Source organism: Neofelis nebulosa, chromosome 12 (assembly GCF_028018385.1).
Source record: "Neofelis nebulosa isolate mNeoNeb1 chromosome 12, mNeoNeb1.pri, whole genome shotgun sequence".
NCBI classification, from domain to species: Eukaryota; Metazoa; Chordata; class Mammalia; order Carnivora; family Felidae; genus Neofelis; species Neofelis nebulosa.
Window position 1 is genome coordinate 51070449 of NC_080793.1, and position 24137 is coordinate 51094585.

Sequence of the window (24137 nt, forward strand, 5' to 3'; positions counted from 1 at the left end):
GTTTTTCTGGGGTGCCTGGGTGGCTCAGTCTGTTAAGTGTTCGACTTCAGCCCAGGTCATGACCTTGTGGTCTGTAGGGTCGAGCCCCCGAGTCAGGCTTTGTGTGACAGCTTAGAGCGTGGAGCCTGCTTTGAATTCTGTCTCCCCCTCTCTCTGCCCCTCCCCCGCTCACACCTCTGTCTCTTTCTCTTAAAAGTAAATAAACATTAAAAAAATAATGAACATGGTTTTTCACATTTTTACCTTTTGAAACTTGAATAACTCTTTTTTTTTTTTTAAATTTTTTTTTTTTTCAACGTTTTTTATTTATTTTTGGGACAGAGAGAGACAGAGCATGAACGGGGGAGGGGCAGAGAGAGAGGGAGACACAGAATCGGAAACAGGCTCCAGGCTCCGAGCCATCAGCCCAGAGCCTGATGCGGGGCTCGAACTCACGGACCGCGAGATGGTGACCTGGCTGAAGTCGGACGCTTAACCGACTGCGCCACCCAGGCGCCCCAGAAACTTGAATAACTCTTAAAATTGATGTGTAGTATTTTTTTTTTTTTCCCTCCTGAAAATCTTTATTATTTCTCCCTGAAAAGTTTCTGTTAGATTGGTGGCATATCAAAACACAGGAAATGCTAATTGCATCTTGGTACCATTCGATTTTTTAGATTTTTTTGAAAACCATGGTTGGCTAAAAATCTTCTGAGAAATTCTTTAGTTTTAAAGCCCCTTTGGAAGTAGTATCAGTGCTTTTAGATGGTTAATTAATTAATTAATTAATTTTAGTGCTTTTAGATCGTTAATTTTCTCGCCAGAAATCATTCCAGGAATACTTTATTCCTGGGAGTGAGTATATATTTGTGTTTTGCATTACTTTGATGTATGTACAGATTATGTATAGACCTTCTCTCTGTTTTCAAAGGTGCGGTCATTGTGGGCTTCAGTGAATGAAACACTCACGTTTTTGGAAAAAGAAAGAGAAGTTGTTAATGCAGTCCTTAGTCTTGTTAACCAGTATACTTTAGATGGAACTAATGTCGCTATCGATATTCCAAGGCTCTTACTTGACAAAATTGAGAAACAAATGGGTCAGGTAAGCATTTGATATAAAAGAAGTTTTTGGAAGAACTCTCTTCATGAAATTATTTTACATATATATATTTTACATATATATATATTTATACACACACACACTAAAATATATGTATTTAATATATAGTATGTATTACATATAGCAAATACATAATGAATATTGTATATTTTTCTTAAAATTTTTTTGTCTTCAGAATTTATTTTTGTGAATATATTTAGTAAAACTTTCATAAAGGGCTGTTGGTGTGTGTGTATACACACACACACACACACAAGCTTTTATTAATTTGTTCATTTCTTTTTTTTTTTTTTTTAATTTTTTTTTTAACATTTATTTATTTTTGAGACAGAGAGAGACAGAGCATGAACGGGGGAGGGTCAGAGAGAGGGGGAGACACAGAATCAGAAGCAGGCTCCAGGCTCTGAGCTGTCAGCACAGAGCCCGACGCGGGGCTCGAACCCACAGACTGTGAGATCATGACCTGAGCCGAAGTCAGCCACTTAACCGACTGAGCCACCCAGGTGCCCCAATTTGTTCATTTCTTTTATGGTGCTACATCATACAGTGTAGAGAGGAGAAGGAGGTTACTTAGTAGGAAGATGATCTGGTATAGTTCTTTAAAGTTTATTTATTTATTTTTGAGAGAGCACAAGCAGGGAAGGGGCAGAAAGGGAGAGAGGGAGACACAGTATACTAAGCAGGCTGTCAGTCCAGAGCTCGATGCGGGGCTCTATCCCATGAACTGTGAGATCATGACCTGAGCTGAATTTGGGTGCTTAACCGACTGAGCCATCCAGACGCCCTTGGTACTAGTTCTTTATAAATTCTCAAAGGGGAGCATTAATGATCTCCTAATTGCTGAATTTCTTTTTAAAATGTCTTTTGGGGTGCCTGGCTGGCTCAGTCGGTAGAGCATGCAACTCTTGATTTCAGGGTTGTGAGTTTGAGCCCCATGTTGGGTGTAGAGGTTACTTGAAAATAATAAAAACCTTTTTTAAAAAAAGTCTCTATCTTCTGGTTTCTCTTTCATCTTGATGCTAAGTATTGTAAAATTTTGCTTCCTTTAGCTTTTGTGACCTCAGTGCCTTTGTTCTTGTGTTTTTTCATACTGCTGTTCTCAGTTTTCTACCGCTTCCTTTTTCTCTGACTTTCAAATGAAAGTGTTTTCCATTGTTCCATCAATGCCTGCTTTTCCCCACATTATATTCATCTGTTTTTTCTTACTCAATTCTATGTTTTCATCAGTATCCTGTACAATAATATTCCCAAATTGGTATTTCAAGTTTCTTGCCTTCAACCCAAACTCCATGAAATTATTTCCACTTGCTTATGGGACATTTCCATCTGTCTACGTACATTTGTTTTCTTAGTAAACTCACACTCTATTAAGTATCTAATATGTCAAATATTAATGATAACAGGGGATAGAAAGGTAAAATATTGTTGTGACCCTGAAGAGCTTTCACTTTAATAGGTAACATGCCAGGCACTTCAAATTCAGAGTACATAAAAGTCTGCAAATTCAGATTCCTGTATAGAGGGAGTAGGTAGATAATATATGCTCTTTGGAGCATATATATTTCTCTTTGGAACATATATATTTCTTTTTGGAAAAATAGTGGTATTTATGTGAAATTTTAAGATTTTTAGTTGATTGGCAGCTAATTCAAATGATTTTAAAATATTGGAGTTGGGCAGGCCAAATAAACATGTCTAAGTTTGGATTCAGCCATTAAGGGACATCAATTTGCAACTTCTGTTAAAACATGAATTTATGAGGGTGCCTGGGTGGCTCAGTCGGTTGAGGGTCCAACTTCAGCTCAGGTCATGATCTCACAGTTTCTGGGTACGAGCCCCGCCTCCAGGTCGGTGCTGACAGTTTGGAGCCTGGAGGCTGCTTTGAATTCTGTATCTCCCTCTCTGCTTTTCTCTCTCTCTCTCTCTCAAATAAATAACATCAAAAAATTAAAAAAAATTTTAAAAACAAAACAAAACATGAATTTATGATCCTTCACCAAACCTTTTTCTTCTCAGTCTTCATTTTGCTTTGTTTGTTTGCATTTCTTTTATTCTAGTTTGCAACTTTTTTTGCATAATATAACAATATAGCACTGCATGTTAATTCTTTCACAGTAGTTTTCTTTGGACCAAAATTATTTACTTGGTTTCAGTTTTGGGTAGACATTTGACTTTTTTCATTCTTAAGGTAAGCTTTTTATATAATAAGAAACATAAATATATTTATGTAACAGTTCATAATCTTAAGAACCACTTTTTCCCCCCCTCTGAATCCTTAGTTGCACATAGGAAATGTTTATGAGGCTGGAAAATTGAACCTGTTAACAGTTATTCAGTTATTAAATGAAGTTTTGAAAGTAGTGAAATATGAACGTTATCAGGCTGACCCAGCAAGACTGACAATAGACCTTCAATTCCTTGAAAAAGAGACCAAACTTCAGAGAGAAAGATTATCAGATCTGAAGCGTATGAGGTATCCCAGAAATATCTTTTGTTATGGTACTGGGGGAGGAATAGGGTGGTTTTGATAATTTCTCAGCACAACGTGTGTAGTTGACAACTCTTCAGCTTTGGCAAACGAATGTGAGCATTTTATTAGAACTTAAAAACCTTGTCATTGACTCCTGGGGAGACACATAAAGTAGAAAGGAAAATTAATGTTGTTTTCTTTCTAGAATAAATTATTTGCCCTAAGGGATTATTCTTTATGAAATAATTTCAACTTTTCTCAAGCTTTTCTTTTGTATAATAAAACTAATAAACTAAGCCTTAGAAAAATTTGTTATTTGAGTGGAGGAGCTGGGAGGGACAGAGTAAGAGTAGAGTTTGGACTTGAGTTTAGAACTAGGAAAAAACAATATTTTAAAGGGATAAATGGAATAATTGATGTATGATTGCTTTCTGGTCTTAAAAGGAAAAGTATTTTCAGAACTGAATGTTCACTGTGAGAGTTTATTCAGTTCATACATGCTGTATTGGTTGAACTTCCAGTTATATTTTCTTCCCTTTCTCTACAAACTGTTGTCTTAAATTTTATTCAATACTTGTTTTATATATTCATGTTTTGAAGGAAATTCTTTTTTTAATCATAGGTGTAAAGTAAAAGAAGATCTCACAACTATAAAACATTCTGTTGCTGAACGGCAAGGAGAATGGCATAAAAAGTGGAAAGAATTTCTTGGTCTGTCTCCTTTCAGTCTAGTTAAAGGTTCGACTCCAGTAAGTAATGTTGGCTTGCCTTTTGGAGAGTAGTTTAGTGTAAGGCAGTCTTTTGATTTATCATGTTACAAATGATCTAGGAATGCTTTGCGTGGTTGTCATCTTGGCATCTGAGCCTAAAGTTTAAATGTTTTGGTTTCTCTAATTTTCTAAATACATATTCAAGTATTTATCAGGTTGCCTTCTGATTTATAGTTAATATTTTTAGACTCAGAGGATTATATTAAAAAGAAAATGAGACTTTTCTCTTGCTGTTAGGTAGTATTACATTTGAGGCACAGTTGGAGGACAGAGTAGTCCCCTTGTTCTAATATTGTACTCCTTTGTTTAAAAATAGTTATGAGATAATTGCCATGCTTGGTAATTCCATCTTTGCTAGGGGGAAAATCATCCATTCATAGATTAATTTAGCACTGTTACTATGGTAACGAGTAAATGTGTTTATTTCAAAATGACAATTTCTGTGTTTTAAGGCTGTGGATCTTTTACCACCAATGTCTCCCCTTTCATTTGATCCTGCCTCGGAAGAAGTGTATGCTAGGAGTATTCTTTTGCGGTATCCTGCTTCACTTCCAGGTTGGTTATTTGTTTTTGTCTCTCTTAAACCTTCCTCTGATCAGTTATTTTTCACTATGATAGCAGTTTCTTTACATTCTTTGTTTTTTTTCCCTCCAATTATTTTTTATTGTGGTGAAATGCACATATTATTTCAGTCATTGCAGTGTTCCAAGTCAGTGGCATTTAGTAAATTCACAGAGTTGTGCAACCATCACCACTTTTTTTTTTTTTAATTTAATGTTTATTTATTTTTGAGAGAGAGAACGTGAAGGAGGAGCAGAGAGAGAGGGAGACACAGAATCTGAATCAGTCTCCAGGCTCTGAGCTGTCAGCACAGAGCCCGATGCGGGGCTCGAACTCCTGACTGTGAGATCATGACCTGAGCCAAAGTCAGACGCCCAACCGACTGAGCCACCCAGGCATCCCCCATCACCATTTTTTAGCTCCAGAATATTTTTATTATCTCAAAAGGAAATCCTGTACACATTAAGCAGTGATTCCCCATTTTCCCCTTCCCTGATCCCTGGCAACCGCTAATGTACTTCTTATTGCTATGGATTTGTCTATGCTGGATATTTCATATAAAAGGAGTCCTATAATAGGAGGCTTTTTTTTTTCTTTTCAAATTTTTATTTAAATTCTGGTTAGTTAATATACAGTGCAATATTGGTTTCAGGAGTAGAATTCAGTGATTCATCACTTAAATACAACACCCAGTGCTCAATATGAGGCTTTTTGTGTCTGGCTTCTTTCATTTGCAGAATTTTTCACTTTGCACAATGTTTTCAGGGTTTATCCAAGTTGTAGCATGTATTAGTACTTCATTACTTTTTATGAATACATTCTTTTGAATGACTAAACCATATTTTGTTTATTCATCCATTCATCCATTGATGGATATTTGGGTTGTTTGGACTATTTCAGTATTATGAGTAATGGTGGTATAAACATTTGTTTACAAGGTTTTGTATAGACACCCACAACTGTTTAACATGAAAGAATAGTATAATTATCCAAATACTACCTGTTTTAATAATCAACATCTGCCATATATATATATATTTGTATTTTTGCTAAACCAAGTAAGTTCTAGACATTGTAACACTTCACTGAAAGTGTTTCAGCATGCATTCCCATAAAAATATGAAGACTTTTCCTATGTAACTACTATAGTAATGTCATATCTAAAAAGCTAATAATAATTCTGTTGTATCTCATATTCAGCTTCGTCAACTATTGTGCCACTATCACACCTAAAAAATTCATTTCTCTACAATATCTAATATCCATTTTATATTCAGTTTCCCCAATTGCCCAGTACTCGTGTGCAAGAAATTATTGAGTTCAGTAAATATTAGAAAGAAAGGAGGAGGAATATATGCATAAAAAATGTATGAATTATGTAGTTAGGCTAGGGCAGGCAATAGATGTAGGCCATATTTGAGTTCATGCAGGCCAAAGTGATCAAGCCTCGCATTGGGCTCACTCGTGCGATTTCACTGCACTCTCTCTCAAAATAAATAAACATTAAAAAAAAAAAAGCTTATTACTAGATATTCTGTATCTGTCCTATCTGTATACTTTCACAATTGAATGATTTTTTTCCTATTAGCATTCATATTGTGATTTTCTGTTTTTTTTTTTGTTTAGAAGTTTTTCTAGAATTTCAAGAGATCCCTGAATATTAGGATATACAAACATAATTCAAGAGTAATTAATTTTTATGTTCCTTTAGATATACCTAAGCAACATAACCAAGAAAATGATTGCAGGAGAGCCAGTGATATACCGGCAACTGTGCATGATCTAACCAACAGGTAGAACAAATTTGATTTTCATATTGATTTTTTCCCCCCTTCATTAATTTAGTTTCATCTTCTTCACCTAATTTCCAAGCTTCTGTACTATGGGATCATTTTTAATTTTCTTCTCTTAACTAGAGAATATTTTTCCATGTGGATCCATATTTTCAGGAAAGATTGAAACATTTCTGACACAGAGGCATTTTTATTTTTCCTTCTTTTGTTTATCTAAATGTTGGGATTCATAGGGGATTATCTAATTTTTGAAGAAAAACATGTATGGAAATTATCTAGTGCAAGTTTGGGAATTTTTGCCTTTTTGTGTCTGTGAGCTTCTTTGAAACCACTTGTGACCAATTGACTAAATCCAAATCCAGGAGTTTAAGGGCTTCTGAGATGATCTTGTCTCCTAGTTTTTAGACTGTGTTCTGCAGCGCCCTCTGGTGATGTGGATGAAACTAATTTAACCTGTCACTGGTCTAACCTTTTTCTACTTCAACCTGAGCAAATAGTTTTTTATGTGTATTATATATTGAGGGTTTTATATGCCATTTGATAAACAGAGTTCCATGCTTTAAAAAAAAAGGAAGGGGCACCTGGGTGGCTCAGTCGGTTGAGCATCCAATCTTGATTTCAGCTCAGGTCATGATCCTTAGGGTGGTGGGATTGAGCCCTGTGTTGGGCTCCCTGCTGAGCATGGAACCCGCTTAAGATTCTCTCTCTCCTGGAGAGCCTGAGTAGCTCAGTCGGTTGAATGTCCAACTTTGGCTGAAGTCATGATCTCAAGGTTCATGAATCAAGTGCTGTGTTGGGCTCTGTGCTAACAACTCAGAGCCTGGAGCCTGCTTTGGGTTCTGTGTCTCCCTCTATCTCTCTCTGCCCTTCCCCTCTTGTGCTCTGTCTCTGTCTCTCTCAAAAACAAATAAACATTAAAAAAAAAAAAAAGAAAGAAAAAAGATTCTCTCTCTCCCTTTGTCCCTCTCCCTTGCTTTTTGTCTCTCAAAACAAAAAAAAAAAGGGAAGACTTCTGATTCACTCTAATCCCAAAATTTAACATGTGAAGAAAACTAAACTTTTGTTTATTAGAACATCCTTCAGGAGTGTTCTTAATTTTTTTTATTGCCTGTTTTCTTTATTATCTCATTTTGGCTCTTAAAACAGATGCCAAATTATATAAGCAAAAATTTCTAAATGTATGTAGTCTACCTGGGGAATATATTTAATCTTTATTGACACTAAGCATTATTAAGTGGCAATCAAACACAGACATACTCAACTGGTTTGTTATATTAAAGTTTTTTGTTTTCTGACTACCCTTTGATCTAAATAGGGGTCTTTCAGTCCAGTTTCCCCATATAATTGAGGCACAGTTATGGAAACAAATTACTTAGGATAATTCTAAAAGAAAATTCTAAATTTTAAATGAATTGAAGCTCTCTTCATTCTGTATACTCTAAGTAGGTTAATAGTTGAAACACCATAACAAGAGTCAAAACTTATATGTTAATTGAAGTCTTCTTCATTCTGTATACTTTTAATAAGTTAATAAACCGAAACACCGTAACAAGAGTCAGATTATATGTGAAATAGAGCTATTGGCAGTTTGCTTGGCAGTAATTTCCCGATTCACAGAAGGTCAGGATTTCTTGTGGAAGATTTATTTTTTTATTCTTAGATCTGGATATGATGTTGATTCTTGGAGTACCTTAAGAAAAATAGTGCAATCTATTGTGGAGATTTGACATTGAAGAGCTAGTGAAGTTATTGGGCTTCTCTATTTTACTCCCTAAGCATGCTAGAGGGGAATAGTTGATGCTTCCCAATCTCAATTATGTTTTTGGTTTCTCTTTCCTTGAGAGAGCAAATGAAATATTTGATTAAGGTCACTTGCTGCGACCTTAAGGGGCTAAATAAAGATTGATGGAGTTAGTAGATTGATTCATAGATAGGATTTTATTTATGAACTCCATTGAATTCATTGAACTTCAAGATTCTTTTTTTTTTGGAGAGAGAGCGCACGTGCACTTCATGAGCAGTGGAGGGGCAGAAGGAGAGAGTGGGAATCTTTTTTCTTTTTTAATGTTTTATTTTTATTTTTGAGAGAGAGAGAGAGAGCATGTGTGCACGAGCTGGGGAGAGGCAGAGAGAGAGAGAGAGAGAGAGAGAGAGAGAGAGAGAGACAGAGGATCTGAAGCAGGCTCTATGCTATCAGTGCAGAGGTCAATGTGGGGCTTGAACCCACAAGCTGTGAGATCATGACCTGAGCTGAAGTCAGATGCTTAATTGGCTGAACCACCAAGGTGCTCTGAGAGAGAATCCTAAACATATTCCAGCGGGGCTTGATTCCATGGCCATGAGATCATGACCTGAGCCAAAAGCAAGAGTTGGATACACAACCGATTGAACCACGTATGCATCCCTCAAGATTCTTTCTTGAAGTAGAATTTTGTACTAAGATACACTATCAGAATTCTACAAGAGCCAGACACTTAGCTCCTAAGAATTTAGTTTAGATGGAAATCACTTAGAATAGGAAAAGAGATTGTATTAAATACACTTAAAAAAAAAATGTTTATTTTGAGAGAGAGAGCACGCGAGCAGTGGAATGGCAGAGAGGGAGAGAGAGAGAATCCCCAGTGCAGAGCCTGATGTAGTGCTTGAACCCATGAAACTGTGAGATCATGACCTGAGCCGAGATCAGGAGTTGGATGCTTAACCAGCTGAGCCACCCAGGAACCCCTAAATACACTTTGATTTCCAGATTTATCCTCTTCCATGCTCATCTCTTTAAATTTTATTTATTTTATTTCAATTTTTTTTAGAGAGAGTAAGCGGGGGAGAGGGGCAGAGGGAGAGAGAATCTTAAGCATGCTCCACGCTCAGCATGGAGTCTAACGTGGAGGTTATGACCTGAGCTGAAATCCAGAACTGGATGCTCAACCAGCTGAGCCACCAAGGCTCCCCAAGCTCATCTTTGATACTTAATTTTTTTTTAATGTTTATTTTTGAGAGAGACAGATAGAGCATGAGCAGGGGATAAGCAGAGAGAGAGGGGGAGACACAGAATCTGAAGCAGGCTCCAGGCTCTGAGCTGTCAGCACAGAGCCTGATGCAGGGCTCAAACTCATGAACCCCGAGTTCATGACCTGAGCCGAGGTCAGATGCTTAACTGATTGAGCCACCCAGGTGCTCCTTTAATTTTTTTTAAAAACTGTTATATTTATTTTAGAGAGAGAGTGTGAGTCCGGGAGGGGTAGAGAGAGAGGGAGACACAGAATCTGAAAGAGTTTCTAGGCTCTGAGCTGTCAACACAGAGCCCCATGTGGGGCTTGAACCATGAACTGTGAGATTGTGACCTGACTTGAGGTTGGTCATTTGACTGAGCCACCCAGGTGCCCCTTGGGATACTTAATTGTAATAGAAGGTTTGGGATATTGAAGGGAAGTGTAAGGGGAGGCTTTTGGTGGTGAGGGATAAATGCTTAATAGTATATGAATGATTATTACTGCCTGATAGCAGAACAGAAGAAAGGAGAAGAGTTGAGTCATGTGTAAATAAGCTTATTGCTTAGAATTCTTTACTGTAAAGGTGTTTTGTAATAAAATGTTTCATTAGTAATGTGTAATGTAGGTGGACTGTACTTAAAATAATACCCTCTGTTTTTTACGATTTTATTTTATTTTTCTAAGTAATATCCACACCCCACATGGGTCTTGAACTCACAACCCTGAGAACAAGAGCTGCACACTCCACAGACTGAGCCAGCCAGTCACCCCTAATAATACCCTTTTCTTACGTGAAGTTCAGCTGTTGTTTGTAGTGGCATCTTAGGTCAGTATCAAAGTAGTTAATTGGAAATTCATATGTGGATATGAACAATACAACTATTCCATTAAAAAGTGTGGAAAGAATGTAGTTTTTAGCATAAGTTATTAGCCCCTTCACATGTGGTTGTCACCCACAGGTACCAAAATATCAGTAATGTTCTCCATAAGTCTCATGGTTGTTTTTGATCAGAGTGAGCTGATGGAGGCTTCACTATACTTAAACCCAGAATCCATTGATTGGTGATACCTTCGCTGTAATTGTGGACACTACCTTTCTTTGCAGTGGTTTCTGGAAGGGAGGGTTCCATGATATTTCTAGTGTGGTGATGCACTTTTAGACCGAGACCTTTAACCTCTTCAGTTTCTCCTTTATTGCATTTCAGAGATGGGGCAGTACGATCTTGCCTGAATGCCAACTAAATATCTTTAGTCTTAGAAACCGAATTCTAATTTCCTTTCTCTTTTTATAATTTCTGTTTGTTATTTCTTTAATTGTAGATATATCATAACAACAAAATAAAAATGAGAAATAATTAGCTGAAATTTCTTTTTTAAAAAAATGTTTATTTTTGAGAGAGAGAGAGAGAGTGAGTGAGGGAGGGGCAGAGAGAGGGAGACAGAGGATCAGAAGCAGGCTCTGTGCTGACAGCAGCGAGCCCAGTGCTGGGCTCTAACTCAAGAACCGCACGATCATGACCTGAGCTGAAGTTGGATGCTTAACTGAGTCACCCAGGTGCTCCAATTAGCTAAAATTTCTAACAAATTACTTGTCAGACTTTCTTCCCAAGTTGTTTTTTGAGCTTTATTTACAAACATACATAAATTTAATTCTAATCAAAATTTTCTAAACACTAATATAAGTATAGTTTTTTAGTATATGTATATATGTTTTCTTTATATTACCATTTTTCACTTACAAAGGCTTTGTAACATTTCATGTATTTTTAAATTTTTTTTTAATGTTTATTTTTGAAAGAGTGTGAGCAGGGGAAGGGCAGAGAGAGAGAGAGAGAGAATCTGAAAAGAGAGAGAGAGAGAGAGAATCTGGAGAGATTGAGAGAGAGAGAGAGAGAGAGAATCTGAAGCAGGCTCCAGGCTCTGGGCTGTCAGCACAGAGCCTGACACGGGGCTCAAACTCATGGACTGTGAGATCATGACCTGAGCTGAAGTTGAACACTTAACTGACTGAGCCACCCAGGCACCCCTCATTTATTTTTAGACTTTCAGATTTTCCTTAAATTTTTTTTTACTGTAAAAAGAATGTTGTTTCTTATTTTCTTTTGGAAGTACTCTTTCCTTAGGATAGAATCCCGCAGTGGGATCAACACCGTCTCTCTTTATCTATTACAGTCTTAGGATTTTATGGGCCTCGGTTTTGGCATGGCAGGTGGATGGAGAGTAAGGATTGAGCCAGGGCTGCTTTCATGTTGGCTTGGATTGAGATGTTAGTAGGGCTGATTGCATGTTGCCAATTCAGAAATGAGAGAGAAGCTAGAGAATAGGTGTCCATTTTGTTTTTTAATGAGGCTCTGTAAGAATGATCCAAATAAAATTTGGTGGCATAAATCTATAGAGCCTCTTGCTCAGGTGACATTTATTCATTGATTCAGTCAATCCATCAATTAGTTACAAACATGTATTGTACTGCCAAGTACCAGTTTGTGGGAATAACCTTTGGAAAGACATAGTCTTTGTCCTCCAGGCGCTCGCAATCTCGTGGTGGCATCTTAGTGGCATCTTAGATCGCTGGTCCTGCCTCAGAGGGCTTTTTGATCATTTTAATGTTAAAGTTTTAGGAAAATTTAGATAAAATCATCGTAGATGATTAATTTTTCCTTTGACATCTAGATTATCCTGTTGAGGCAAAATTGAGCCTTAAACAGTTTCAGTGATCTTGAATTATGTTTGGAAGGTAGATAACAATTCTAAGAAGCACATAGTTGAAAAAGTTTGAAAAAGCATATTTGCTGTTACATAAAATGTTTTAAAGCTGTTAATTTTGTACTAGCCATGAATAGAAAGCAAAGCACCGACATGCTTGAGGTTGAAAGTGGTCTCTCAGGTCATCTTGCCTTTTGTATTACTTAGAGTAGAAAAGCTTTGACCAGTGAGCATACCCATGATTGACTTTGAAAGTTCTTTCAAGATCAAGTTATAATTGCTTTGAAGGCTTTAAAAACTTAATAACTTGTTTTGTAATTGATGTGTGAGGTTTTATTTTGTCCAAAGGGGCAAGAGAATCTAAGATAGTAAGGAATGCTATATGTAGAATCCAGCAAACAAACTGATTAACCTTATGACTTTACTATAACTAACATACATGCTATAGAGCAAGAGTCAGCATAAGAGGAATTGATTTTGGACACAAAGTATCAAAATCACAAAGTCTGTGGTACAATGAAATTCTGTGATCTGAAGCCTAAAGGTAATGTAATAATGCAGTTCTAGTTAGTTGAATTTGTTTATACCGTGTACTCAAGTTTTTGAGTATTCATCAAGTCATTCAACCTTGTAAAAAATGTTGATTTGAAATACGTAGTGGTTAAGGAAGATGTTCACCATTTGGGAGGCTGATACACAAATGGGGCTGAAGTACTGCTCTGATTGTCACTGTACCTCCCTAGAATAAACTGCCTTTTGATGACCGGGACGAATTGAGGGAAATCGTAACGGACAGATACGGGGCAGACAATTTCTGTAGATTATTCAGATATAGCAAGGGAATGGAATTCTTTCCTGTGTATAACTTGGATTTGATATCCTTTTTTCCTTTAGACCTGCTTCTTTCCTGTTGCAGCCAGTTTCATCACCGGGTAGAAACAGTGTTAGATTGCTTGAAAAGGTATATTTTAAAACAATTTTTAAGTAATTTTGGCTGTACTAACTTATGATAAAATATTATTTTTGTTGATATCCCAATTTGTATTTACGCATTTCCTATTGCCTCTAAGTGGGAATATTGAAATTTTTTAATTGTGCCACTGACCATGATAACTCAAGAACCTCTAATGAAGATCAGCCATAATTATTATTATTCCATGTGTGTTTTCTTCAGGACATGAAGATAAGAACTCCTAGAGAAGGAAATGAAACACCTTCTAAGGAAACACCAAAATTTGAAATGGAAGGCTCTTCATCATCAAATACTGCAAGAAATACAGAGAATACTGCATTTGCAGGGTCTCTGCCAGCTAAAAATAGTGATCCATTCCAAAAAGAGCAGGATCATATGGTAGAAGAGGTTAGAAAAAGATTGTAATGAGTGTACTGAAATATCTGTTATTTTCTCATTGGCGTTGAGATTGTAAAAGAAGTTATAATTATTGATTAACTGGGGTTAATTTGGGAAAGGAGGGCACAGATAATGAAAATCATGTTTAAAGCAAATTGGTCCTCCCAAAAAGTAGACGTAGATATAAACTTAGTAGGATTATATCCGTGGTTGAGAACCCATGTCCCAGTCTATAAATATCTCTAAAAGTAGAAAAATAATACATGTGTGATGTTTTTGGAATCAATCATTACGTAAATTGTTAGATAAATACACCCAATGATTATGTTCTATTAAGATAATCTAAATGTCTGTTGCTTAGCCAAGGTTCCTCTTTTTTTTAATATTAGAACAAAGACTATGCAGTATCATTATTATCTCTAAGCATAGTTTTTGTCTTTCTACTTTCTAGATATTTAAAAAGTAATTAAATGCATCAAGATTGAGATAAAGGACGGAACTCCAATACCTGAATCAATATGCACCAAACCAAATTTTTCTCACAGTCTCCAGAAATATAAAGTAGCTGATTATTTTCTGGCTGCTTAATCAAATTCAAACAGTGCTTAGCGATGTTGTGGGAAATGTAATAAAAATAACATTAGAGAATGACTTGAGCATTTGCATAAACTTTCTGCAGTAAATAGTACAGTATTACTACTGAGCATTGCCAGTGAAAAGTCTCTTGTCAGGAAAAACCGACATCATGAGCAATGATGCATTTGATCACTTTTGAAATATATACAAAGTAGAAGGACGAAAACTATGCTTAGTAGTAAATCCCCTAGAGTTCTGTTTTCATACTGTATACTTTCTTTTCTCTATTTCAGATTGTATTTCTATGCCTTGTTTACTAGTTTATGTCTGGTAATGAGGTTTCTGGCAAAGAAGTATATTGTCCGGGAGTATTTTATTTGTTAGTAGAAGTGTTATTGTGCAAACGGATTATAAATAAGAAAAATCTGCTTGCTTTAAACCTAGTAATTTTGGCAAATACAGAATTGTCAAGTTCAAAGATGTGGCAGATAGTAGCTTAGGTCACTGTGTAGTTAGAATTACCTCTAAGTCTTCTCAGGTATAAAGATTTTTACTTTTTCCTTTATATGGGATATCCAGTTAAAGGAGGGAGGAAACAGTTTTGTATTTGGTTTCACCTTATAGGGTCGTGCCTAGCAGACTATATAGAGGATTTGGGAGCTACGTTTTTGAGTGGCTTTTCATGCCAACTGCTCTTGGAGGGGTTGCTAACCATCAGGTGCTGATTTATTCTCATCAGGGCTTTTGTTGCATTCTACCAGTGACTGTGGTAATTTTTGCTTTACCTTTTCTGTTTTAGGTTGCGAGGGCAGTTTTATCTGACTCACCACAGCCCTCTAAAGGAAAAGAACTAAAATTACAGGAACTAATTGATACTCTAGTTTCTAACCCATTCTTAACAAGGAACCAAATTCCCCGAACGCCAGAAAATTTGAGTAAGTTATAATGATTTCTGTCACTTATTTTCTTTCTCAGACATTACTGTTAGAACCAGATCTAACATATCATCTAGAAACTCACTTTAAATTTATTTTCTAGGGGGTAGGGAGAAACAAATAAAATTTTTCTGTATCTTTCAGTTTAGTGGCAATGGCTCTTAATTTGTTTTGATGTAAGGGACTTTTATTGAAGTATTAAGTGTGGGTGTTCTCACTGATATGGCAATTTGTAAGCAGTATTATGATGCCCTGATACTCTACAGTTTTGCTTTTGTTGTTTTACTAGCTCTTTCCTGGAAAATACTTCAGTTGAGCATTTTTAAAACACCTTCTGCCTCCACATCTGACCTGCGATCAACATTTATAGAGTATATAGGCTAAGTCCTTCCAGTCAGCAGCATCAGCCAAAAATTGTGTGTATAGAAATCTTTTCTACCCCTTCCAAGCTAGCTAGACTGCCCAGTACTTTTTTCTTATAACCTATAATCTGTGTTGGCAAAATTCTGATATTGTTGTCCATATGAAGGCACATCATCCTAGTTGAATTAAATAAAATTTCCATTTTGCTGCTAGAAATGACATATTCAAAGTTAACTTGATTCAGTTCAGGTTGAACCTAGCCACAGCCTAGATCAGTGGTCAGCAAACTACAGCCTGTGAACCAAATCTAGCTTGCCCTGTGTGTTTTTTTAAATAAAGTTACATTGAACACAGCCTTGCGGATTTGTCACCATATTGTTTATGGTTACTTTCATGTTATAGTGGCAGAGTTGAGTAGTTGCCACAGACCGATGGCCTGCAAAGGCTAAAATATTACTATCTGCCCTTTTCATTTTGTTTTTCTCTATCTGCCCTTTTCAGAAAAAATTTGCTGAACCCTGGCCTAGATGGACAAGAAAATATCTTTTTATTTTTATTTATTTACAGTTTATTTATTTTGAGAGAGAGCGTGCACATGTGTGAGAGGGAGAGGGGCAGAGAGAAAGAGGGAGAGAGAATCCCAAGCAGGCTCCCCTCTGTCAGTGCAGAGCCCGACCTCCCGAGCTGTGAGATCATGACCTGGGCCGAAATGAGGAGTTGGACACTTAACTGACTGAGCCACCCAGGCATCCCAGAAAATCTTTTTAATGTATATAATTTCTTTTTTTATTTTTATTTTTTAAAAAAAATTTTTTTTTTTTCAGCGTTTTTTATTTATTTTTGGACAGAGAGAGGAGACACAGCATGAACGGGGGAGGGGCAGAGAGAGAGGGAGACACAGAATCGGAAACAGGCTCCAGGCTCCGAGCCATCAGCCCAGAGCCTGACGCGGGGCTCGAACTCACGGACCGCGAGATCGTGACCTGGCTGAAGTCGGACGCTTAACCGACTGCGCCACCCAGGCGCCCCAAATGTATATAATTTCTATGTGCTGTGTGCAAATATATGCACATTTCAGGGACAGTTTTTGTTATTTATGTGTGATCAGTTGGATAAGGAATTCTTTGATGTTGTTGTTCTTTGGTTTGTTGTGGAGTCTTGTCATCCAGTGGGCATATCTGTGGAACATATAGTGTAGTCAGTAGGTTTATATTGACCACTAGAAATGAAATTTTTAATTGCATGCTCTGTTTGGGAATATTAGTAAATTGTGTTCTTTCCCCTTTCATTTAATTAGTAAGCGAAATTAGGAGCTCATGGAGAAAAGCTGTGGAAATGGAAGGTAACAGAAGTACAGAACTAATACAGATGGATACCGAAGATAGAGAAATATCACCAGAATCCTTACCTGTGTTGCATAATCAAAGAGAATTTAGCAGGACCAGTTTTCTCTCAGCAACCTCTGTATCCGATTCTAGCCATTTCCATTTGCCTGAAGAGAAAGTTGTTTCCGATTGCCTCAAGTGTGTGCCTCAGAAACATGCGGGGACCAGTCACATTGGTGGACTGTCAACACAGCATCAGTCAGATGTGTTAAACAAGAAAATAATGTACAAGCAAGGTTTGGAGTGTGCAGCGTTACAGAACAAGCTTTTAGAAACTAGCCAAACAGAGACATTCTCCCCTGCTGTAGGTAATAGGAGCGTTGTGATGGGCAGCAGTGAAGAGGAACATGTTAAAATAGCAGACCACTCAAAAGCTTCTTACAAAGAACCTTTCGTGCATAAAAGTCTGTTATGGGACTCTTTTCAAGTATCAAGTGGAATTAGTTCCACAAGTTTAAAGGATGTTGATTTTGGCATATTACATGAAACTCTTCCAGAAGAAGTTGGTCACTTAAGTCTTAATAGCTCCAGTAGTACAGAGGCCAATTTTAAACCGGAACCAGATAGTCCTGTGCACAGTGGCATTTTTCCCGAGGATGTTGTGGGAGAAAGACCGACTACTCCAGAATCAGACTTTAATTTACAGGCTATTTGCCGTAGATATGAAGCTCTGAAAAAATCTCTGTCCAAGAAAAGAGAAGAAACTGACTTTTCCAATCCTGAAACACTTGAAAGACACAAACCAGAATTGAGCCCTACTCCCAGAAACCTGCAAACAGATGATATGCTTGACTTTTTGAACAGTCATGATTTGCACACTGACTATACAAAACCGTCTTTATGCATGTCCCTTGGTGAAAGAAAACAGTCTCTTTCACCACTAATTAAGTTTTCTCCAGTGGAACAAAGATTGAGAACCACAGTACCATGTAGTTTTGGAGAACTTCTACCTAACTTAAAAGGTAAGGTTTAACTAGACCTGTGCATATTGACTTCTTGACGTTTTCTCTCAACTTCTAACAGTAGTATGCAGTGAATGCTACAGGACCTTTATTGTGAATGTGACAAAATATGCTCTCTGTTCCTTCGACTTGAATGAGAGGAGGGAACGTATCACTTCTGTTCTTTCTTTCTCAATCTCAAGTGATGTGTATATAGTTTACAGTAAGTGTGGGACAGGGGTGGAAAATGAAACCAAACCAGTTGCTTTTATAATACAAAGAAATCTTGTCAAAATCTTGGCTGGTGGAGGATGGTTCTAAAAATGTTGAATAATGGGGGCACCTGGCTGGCTCAGTTGGAAGAGCATGTGATTCTTGATCTTGGGGTTGTGAGTTCAAGCCCCATGTTGGATGTAGAGATTACTTAAATAAATAAAAATTTAAAATGTTGAGTAACACTATGTTAAATATCATTCTTGTAATAATAAGATATCAGTGATTGCCTTGAAATAAATTTGAGGGGGACGGGTGACAAAATAGGATAGGTTAGTGTATTAATTTCCTGGGGCTGCCATACAAAGTACCACAAACTAGGTAGCTTCAAACAACAGAAATTTATTATCTCTGGAGACAGTAAGTTCTGGAAGCTAGAATCCAGAATCAAGGGGTTGGCAGGGCCACAGTCCCTCTACAGCCATTAGAGGAGGATCCTTCTTGCCTCTCCCAGCTTTTGGTAGCCCCAAGGGTCCCTTGGCTTATGGTAGCACAGCTCTAATCTCTGTCTCCATCTCATGTAATATGCCAACATGGCTTTCTCCTCTTGTGTGTCTCTTTGCCTTCTTCATAAGGACACAAGTCATATAGACGAATGGCCCACCCTACTCCAGAATGACCTCTTCCTAACTGATTATATCTTTATTGACCCTCTTTCCAAATAAGACCATGTTCTGAGGTATTGGGGTTAGAACTTCATATTTTGGGGGGACACAGTTCAACCCATAACAGCATTAATAATAATTGAAGCTGGACTAATCATAATTCTCTTGACTTTTGTATATTTGAAAATTGTCATCATTGGGGCGCCTGGGTGGCTTAGTTGGTTAAATGTCCGACTCTTGATCTCAGCTCAGATCATGATCTCATGCTTTTTTGTTTGAGCCCTGCACCAGGCTCTGCGCTGACAGTGCAGAGCCTGCTTGGATATTCTCTCTCTCCCTGTCTCTCTGCCCTTCACCTTCCTGAGTGCTCTCTTGCTCTCTCTTTCTCAAAATAAATAAACTTAAAAAAAAAATTGTCATCATAAAAATTTAAAAAGAAAAACAACTCTAATCTTAAAGCATGTTAGAGCAAATGTAGATCTGGTGATATAGAGTCATTATACATCACTGTGTTTGCCAATGATAAGTAAACACTCATATATTGAAAAGTATTCTCAGAGGGATATATTGATACTCTGTGAGGAAAGGTATCGCAGTGAGAATGTTAATTTTCATCATAGGTAAGTATTGCATGTGAACTTTTTATTTAAGAAGACTGAAATTTGCCATTACTTAGAATCTGTCCTATTTAATTTTTTCTTTGTAATGAATGTTTACTTACCATTTTCTGTTTTTAAAATCAATTTTGCAGAAGAAGTCTTGAATAAAAGCCTTGATGAAACAAATCTCCATCAGACTTGAAAAGATGAAAACAGAAGCCCAGTTAATTCAACTATGACGTACTTACATTTCAAGCAGTATCACAGGATCAAAACTGGTTTATAATTTAAATACACGTTGGAAGTGTAACTCTTCTTTCAAGGCCTGAAAATCCTAAATAATGCCTTTTAGCAAACATTAGTTTTTAGGTAAAGAGATCTTTGGATTTTCTCTTTGTATGGATATGGGGTTTAAATGTGAAGTATTTGTGAAGGGAAGCAGACCTCAAGTTATATGAAACCATTTTGATTCCTTGAATAATTTGTAAGCGTTAAGTAAATAGCAAATAGTAGTTTAATTTATTATGCTATAATTTCAGTTGATTAACATAAACATGAGTGGTTTTTGATATACTTGTATTAAGTGGTTAACATAATAGCCATTGAATATACTGACCTTTCATTTTAGGGAAATAGAGAGCTTTTATTGTTTCTTTATGGAACATTATAGTACTAACCAAAAAAAGTGAGAAAAGTAGTGCCTTGGGATGTGTAGTCAAGGTGAGGAAAATTTAAGTTTGGAAAAGCTCTAAGCAGGCTTAGTGATTATTTAAGTAGGTTGGTCCTGGAAAATGTTTGATGGAATAAAATGTATGTGATGATAAGTGAAGACTGGGGCAGAATGAATTTAGATAAATGGAAAATGATGGAAGATGACTAGACACTTTTAAGGAACACCGTCACACTATAAATCCATTCAATGGGTTTGCAGCAGATTTATATTTAGTCTAATTTAGACTTTGAGAATTTAACCCCTAGTTTTATATTTTAACAAAAGATGTAAATTAAAAAATTTATTAGTCTCTGTTTATTGTTGGTTTATTTGTGGGGGGCATGGTTTTTAGGGAAAGGAGCTAATTTTGATTGTGTTACTTCTCAAAAACCATCAGTTTCCCACTGCCTATGAATAACCTCAAAATAACTTGAGAAAACTGAATTTGGGGTACTTGCTTAGTTACACAGTTAAGTTGGTGGTGAAGCTAGGATTTGACCCTATTTTCTTTCCTTAATATACTACAAGACCTTCTGGAAATAACTAAAAGGCCAGGATAAACAATATGTCAACAGGGGTTGGCCTGTTGATCTTCTGGACTGAGTGGGGAATCAGATGTGTGGCCACTGATTCAGTAACCTCCCTCAACTCTGTCATGCCCTCCAGCTGGGAAAATGGCTTATCTCTACCATCCAAGTGTATGTATGCCATTGGCCTCTGTGAACCAGGAGGAATGAGCACGCACTGGAAAGGTGATAGCACTTACGGTACCCTGTCTAGCCCCAACTCTTAAGCATTAAAACCTTGTTCATTTGTCAAGAAACTGTAGAGGAGAGGAGATTAAGTTGAAGCGGGGAGTTCTGGAAGTAGATGGGCTTAATTGTTCATCTTTCTTCACTCAATTTGGCCTTTTCTGAGTTGTTTGATCCCAATTTGAAGGCCAGTCTTTTTGTGAGAAAAGACAGAAGAAACGCATTATGTAACTGCCTTATTTGCTGTGGAAAAGAAAGAGGAAGGACAGCTTCTAAGGTGCTATATTCTTTTATTAATACAACAATCAGTGACTGTAGGTCTGCTGGGAAACTCTTCTATAGTGTGCCCTAAGAAAATGCACTGACCTGTAAATCCAAAATTAACATGGTAGGTTGGAGGTAGGCCTATCATATTAGCATCTACAAGGTGCCAGGGCCATTCCTAGACATAATACATATTGTTTCATTTAATTGTCATAACTCTTAACTGTAAGATAGAGATTATTATACCTATTTTACAAAGATACTGAAGATAGGGAGCTTAAATGACTTGTCTAAGATGGACTCAAGGAATCATCTGAGAACCTAAAAACTGGAGGGTCTGTAGGTCTTAAATGGGGATTAAGAATCTACATTTTGAATATGCTTCCCTGGTAATTCTTAGGCTCAATAAAAAGATTGAGAACCACTGCTAGGGGGTAGAGTCACATTTAGCCTTGGGGTATTTTAAAAAAGCAGGTATGTTATTACATATGTACTGCTTTAGAGGTTAACTAATAAGGAAACTCAAATTCACCATTAAGGGTCAGAGGTCCTTAATTACTGAGAATCAAAAGAACAAAATATCTCTGGAACAGTATGGGTTTACAAAAACCACAATAAGTCAGACCTGTGATAGGTTGGGAGTTTTGGCATTCTTTTCTGTCCTTTCTTTATATGCCAGTAGTATAAAAAATATCTCAGATCTATCTTTTCTGCTAAACCATTGTGGTTATGACTTCAGCTTCTTTATCCAGTATTGCCTGCATATCTACCTTTTGACCTTAAGGGACTGTTTTGATCACTTAGTTTAAAATTTCATTCATGGTTTATTGTCAATTCCAGGATAGAGTTCAATTTTACAGGCATATAAGGTTCTCTATGTAGGTTCCTCTACTCCCCCTTCCACTATCGTTTCCTATTTTTTTACTTCTGAAATGAGTTGGTGAGCATGGGCCTTTAGAAATCTTAATTCACAATTACAGCTGTCTTTTAGGGCTCAGAACAAATCTTACTTAAACCTTTAAGTCTAATCTATCCCTTCCATATTCATGGGCTTACCCCTTCTCTGCAGTCTATGGTTTATCTTTTATTCATTTAGTATTTTTCACAATGCTTTTATCATATTTTATGGTTGTATGTGATCTTCTCAGTCATAACAGATTATATACATACAGACATATATACCTATGTAGATGTAGGAGTTGTGTGTCCACACATACATATCCTCAAGGGCCGTGGATCATCTTTCGCAAATACTGAAGTATTGGAATTGTTTTCTTTGCCTATGTAAATTAAATTAAAATGGTAAAGACTTTATTGCTGTAAATGTACCTTTTCTCATTACATTCATAGGTTATACAGAACGTACCTTGTTTTATTCGCTATTAATTTGTAAGATAAAGGCGTGTAAATTGACTTCTATGTCAACTTGAAACTTTAGTAATGAATGACAAAACATCTTAATATTTTGTCCTAGTTGTTTTAAATGTTTAAAGAGGACAAGCATGTAATGTTTAACATGAAAAATGTTATCAGTCAAATGGAATAAGTATTTGAGACTAAAAAAGACATTTTGGGGGAATTTAATGAAAAAAAAATACAAGTATTTTGAAATGATCCCTTACCATCATCTATTAAGTCAGTTTTATCTAAAGGAAAAAAAAAACCAGGAATTCTTGAGACTTTTATAAAGGAAACCTTTTTTTTTTTCCCTCCTGTTAGTATACTAAACTAAATAAATATTTAAGGACATTTTCTTTAATGTAAAAGTACTTGCAAAGGTAAAATTCTCTTTCACATTATGTTGCAGATAAATAGTTCCTCTTTCTCCTTATGCACCGTGAAAGTCAAGTCCACATGCTAAATTTAAAATATTTGTGAGTCCTCTATGGGACTGTTTGTAACTATGTTCTATTTAATATAGTCTTGAATAAACACTCAATATTATACCACCTGGCTCTGGAATTTCCTATATGTCAAAGAACCATGCCCCGCAAATCCTAAGATGATCACATATAAAGGTATATCAGAAGGGTGCCTGGGTGGCTCAGTTGGTTAAGGGTCCGACTTCGGCTCAGGTCATGATTTTATGGTTCTGGAGTTTGAGCCCGCTTTGGGCTCTGTGCTGACAGCTCAGAGCCTGGATCCTCTTTCAGATTGTGTCTCCCTCTCTCTCTCTGCACCTCCCCCCTCTTGCATTGTCTCTCTCTCTCTCTCTCTCAAAAATAAACTAAAAATTTTTAAATAAAGGTGTATCAGTAACTTGATCAACAAAAGAAACGAGATCAGTGATTCAGGTAAAAGTATTTTTTTTTTTGCTGCCATTTTAATTAGATTTACTAAGTGTATTTTAAAATGATTTTAAAAAGGAAATCTATCCTTAAGAGTTTTTAAAATCTGGAGTCTTTATACTAACTTACTGCCAAAGGCCCCAGTTAGAATAGTTTAATAACTTATATCTGAATAGTTTCTTTCTCTTCATGGGTAGGGACTTTGTCATCCACAGCTGCTGCTATAAAGGGTTAAAATAAGTTTATAAAGCCTTGGAAATCCTAAAGCTCTATTACTTACATTTAATGTCTGTATACAAAGGTAATGCTTCATTTCTAAAATGAGAGGTGAGAGGAGTTGATCGGAGGTGTCTTGGCTCTAAAACACTCAGATTTCATTAAAAGGCAGTTGGAATAGGATGTTTTAAGTGTTTTCTGATTTCACTATGCTGCATTGCCAGTCCAAATTAGGAACCTTGGAATCCTTTCCTAAAAACTGGTAATCTAAGAATCTGATTCAATATTACCCAATTTCCACATAAAGATGGGGAAGTGATTTTGCCTGTAGTGAATGAAACACTATTGAGAAGTCCCTTAACTCACTGGGCTGCGGCGTACTCCATCTGTAAAATTGGGATTATATGGAAGATACAATTGTACAATTGAAAATCTAGGATTTTTATGATTAACTTTTCTGTTAATGGATGAAGTAGTGGGGAGTAATGGTT

The 24137-nt window shown here is 36.6% G+C and overlaps 1 protein-coding gene and 1 non-coding gene across 2 annotated transcripts in view; both read left to right on the top strand.

Annotated features, from left to right (window-relative positions):
• Positions 1 to 23088, top strand: part of HAUS6 (HAUS augmin like complex subunit 6) — a 39369-nt gene extending 16281 nt beyond the window's left edge. The window contains exons 8-17 of the mRNA XM_058695251.1: positions 911 to 1081; positions 3379 to 3572; positions 4192 to 4318; positions 4792 to 4894; positions 6612 to 6693; positions 13281 to 13347; positions 13561 to 13746; positions 15113 to 15248; positions 16909 to 17958; positions 19567 to 23088. Of these exons, the coding sequence (XP_058551234.1) occupies positions 911 to 1081; positions 3379 to 3572; positions 4192 to 4318; positions 4792 to 4894; positions 6612 to 6693; positions 13281 to 13347; positions 13561 to 13746; positions 15113 to 15248; positions 16909 to 17958; positions 19567 to 19616 (2166 nt within the window). The 3' untranslated portion in view covers positions 19617 to 23088. The remainder of the gene's footprint in view (positions 1 to 910; positions 1082 to 3378; positions 3573 to 4191; positions 4319 to 4791; positions 4895 to 6611; positions 6694 to 13280; positions 13348 to 13560; positions 13747 to 15112; positions 15249 to 16908; positions 17959 to 19566) is intronic.
• Positions 13069 to 13199, top strand: LOC131492277 (small Cajal body-specific RNA 8). Its single transcript, XR_009251981.1, has one exon. It is a non-coding gene; the product is annotated as a small Cajal body-specific RNA 8 (non-coding RNA).
• Positions 23089 to 24137: the final 1049 nt, after the last annotated feature.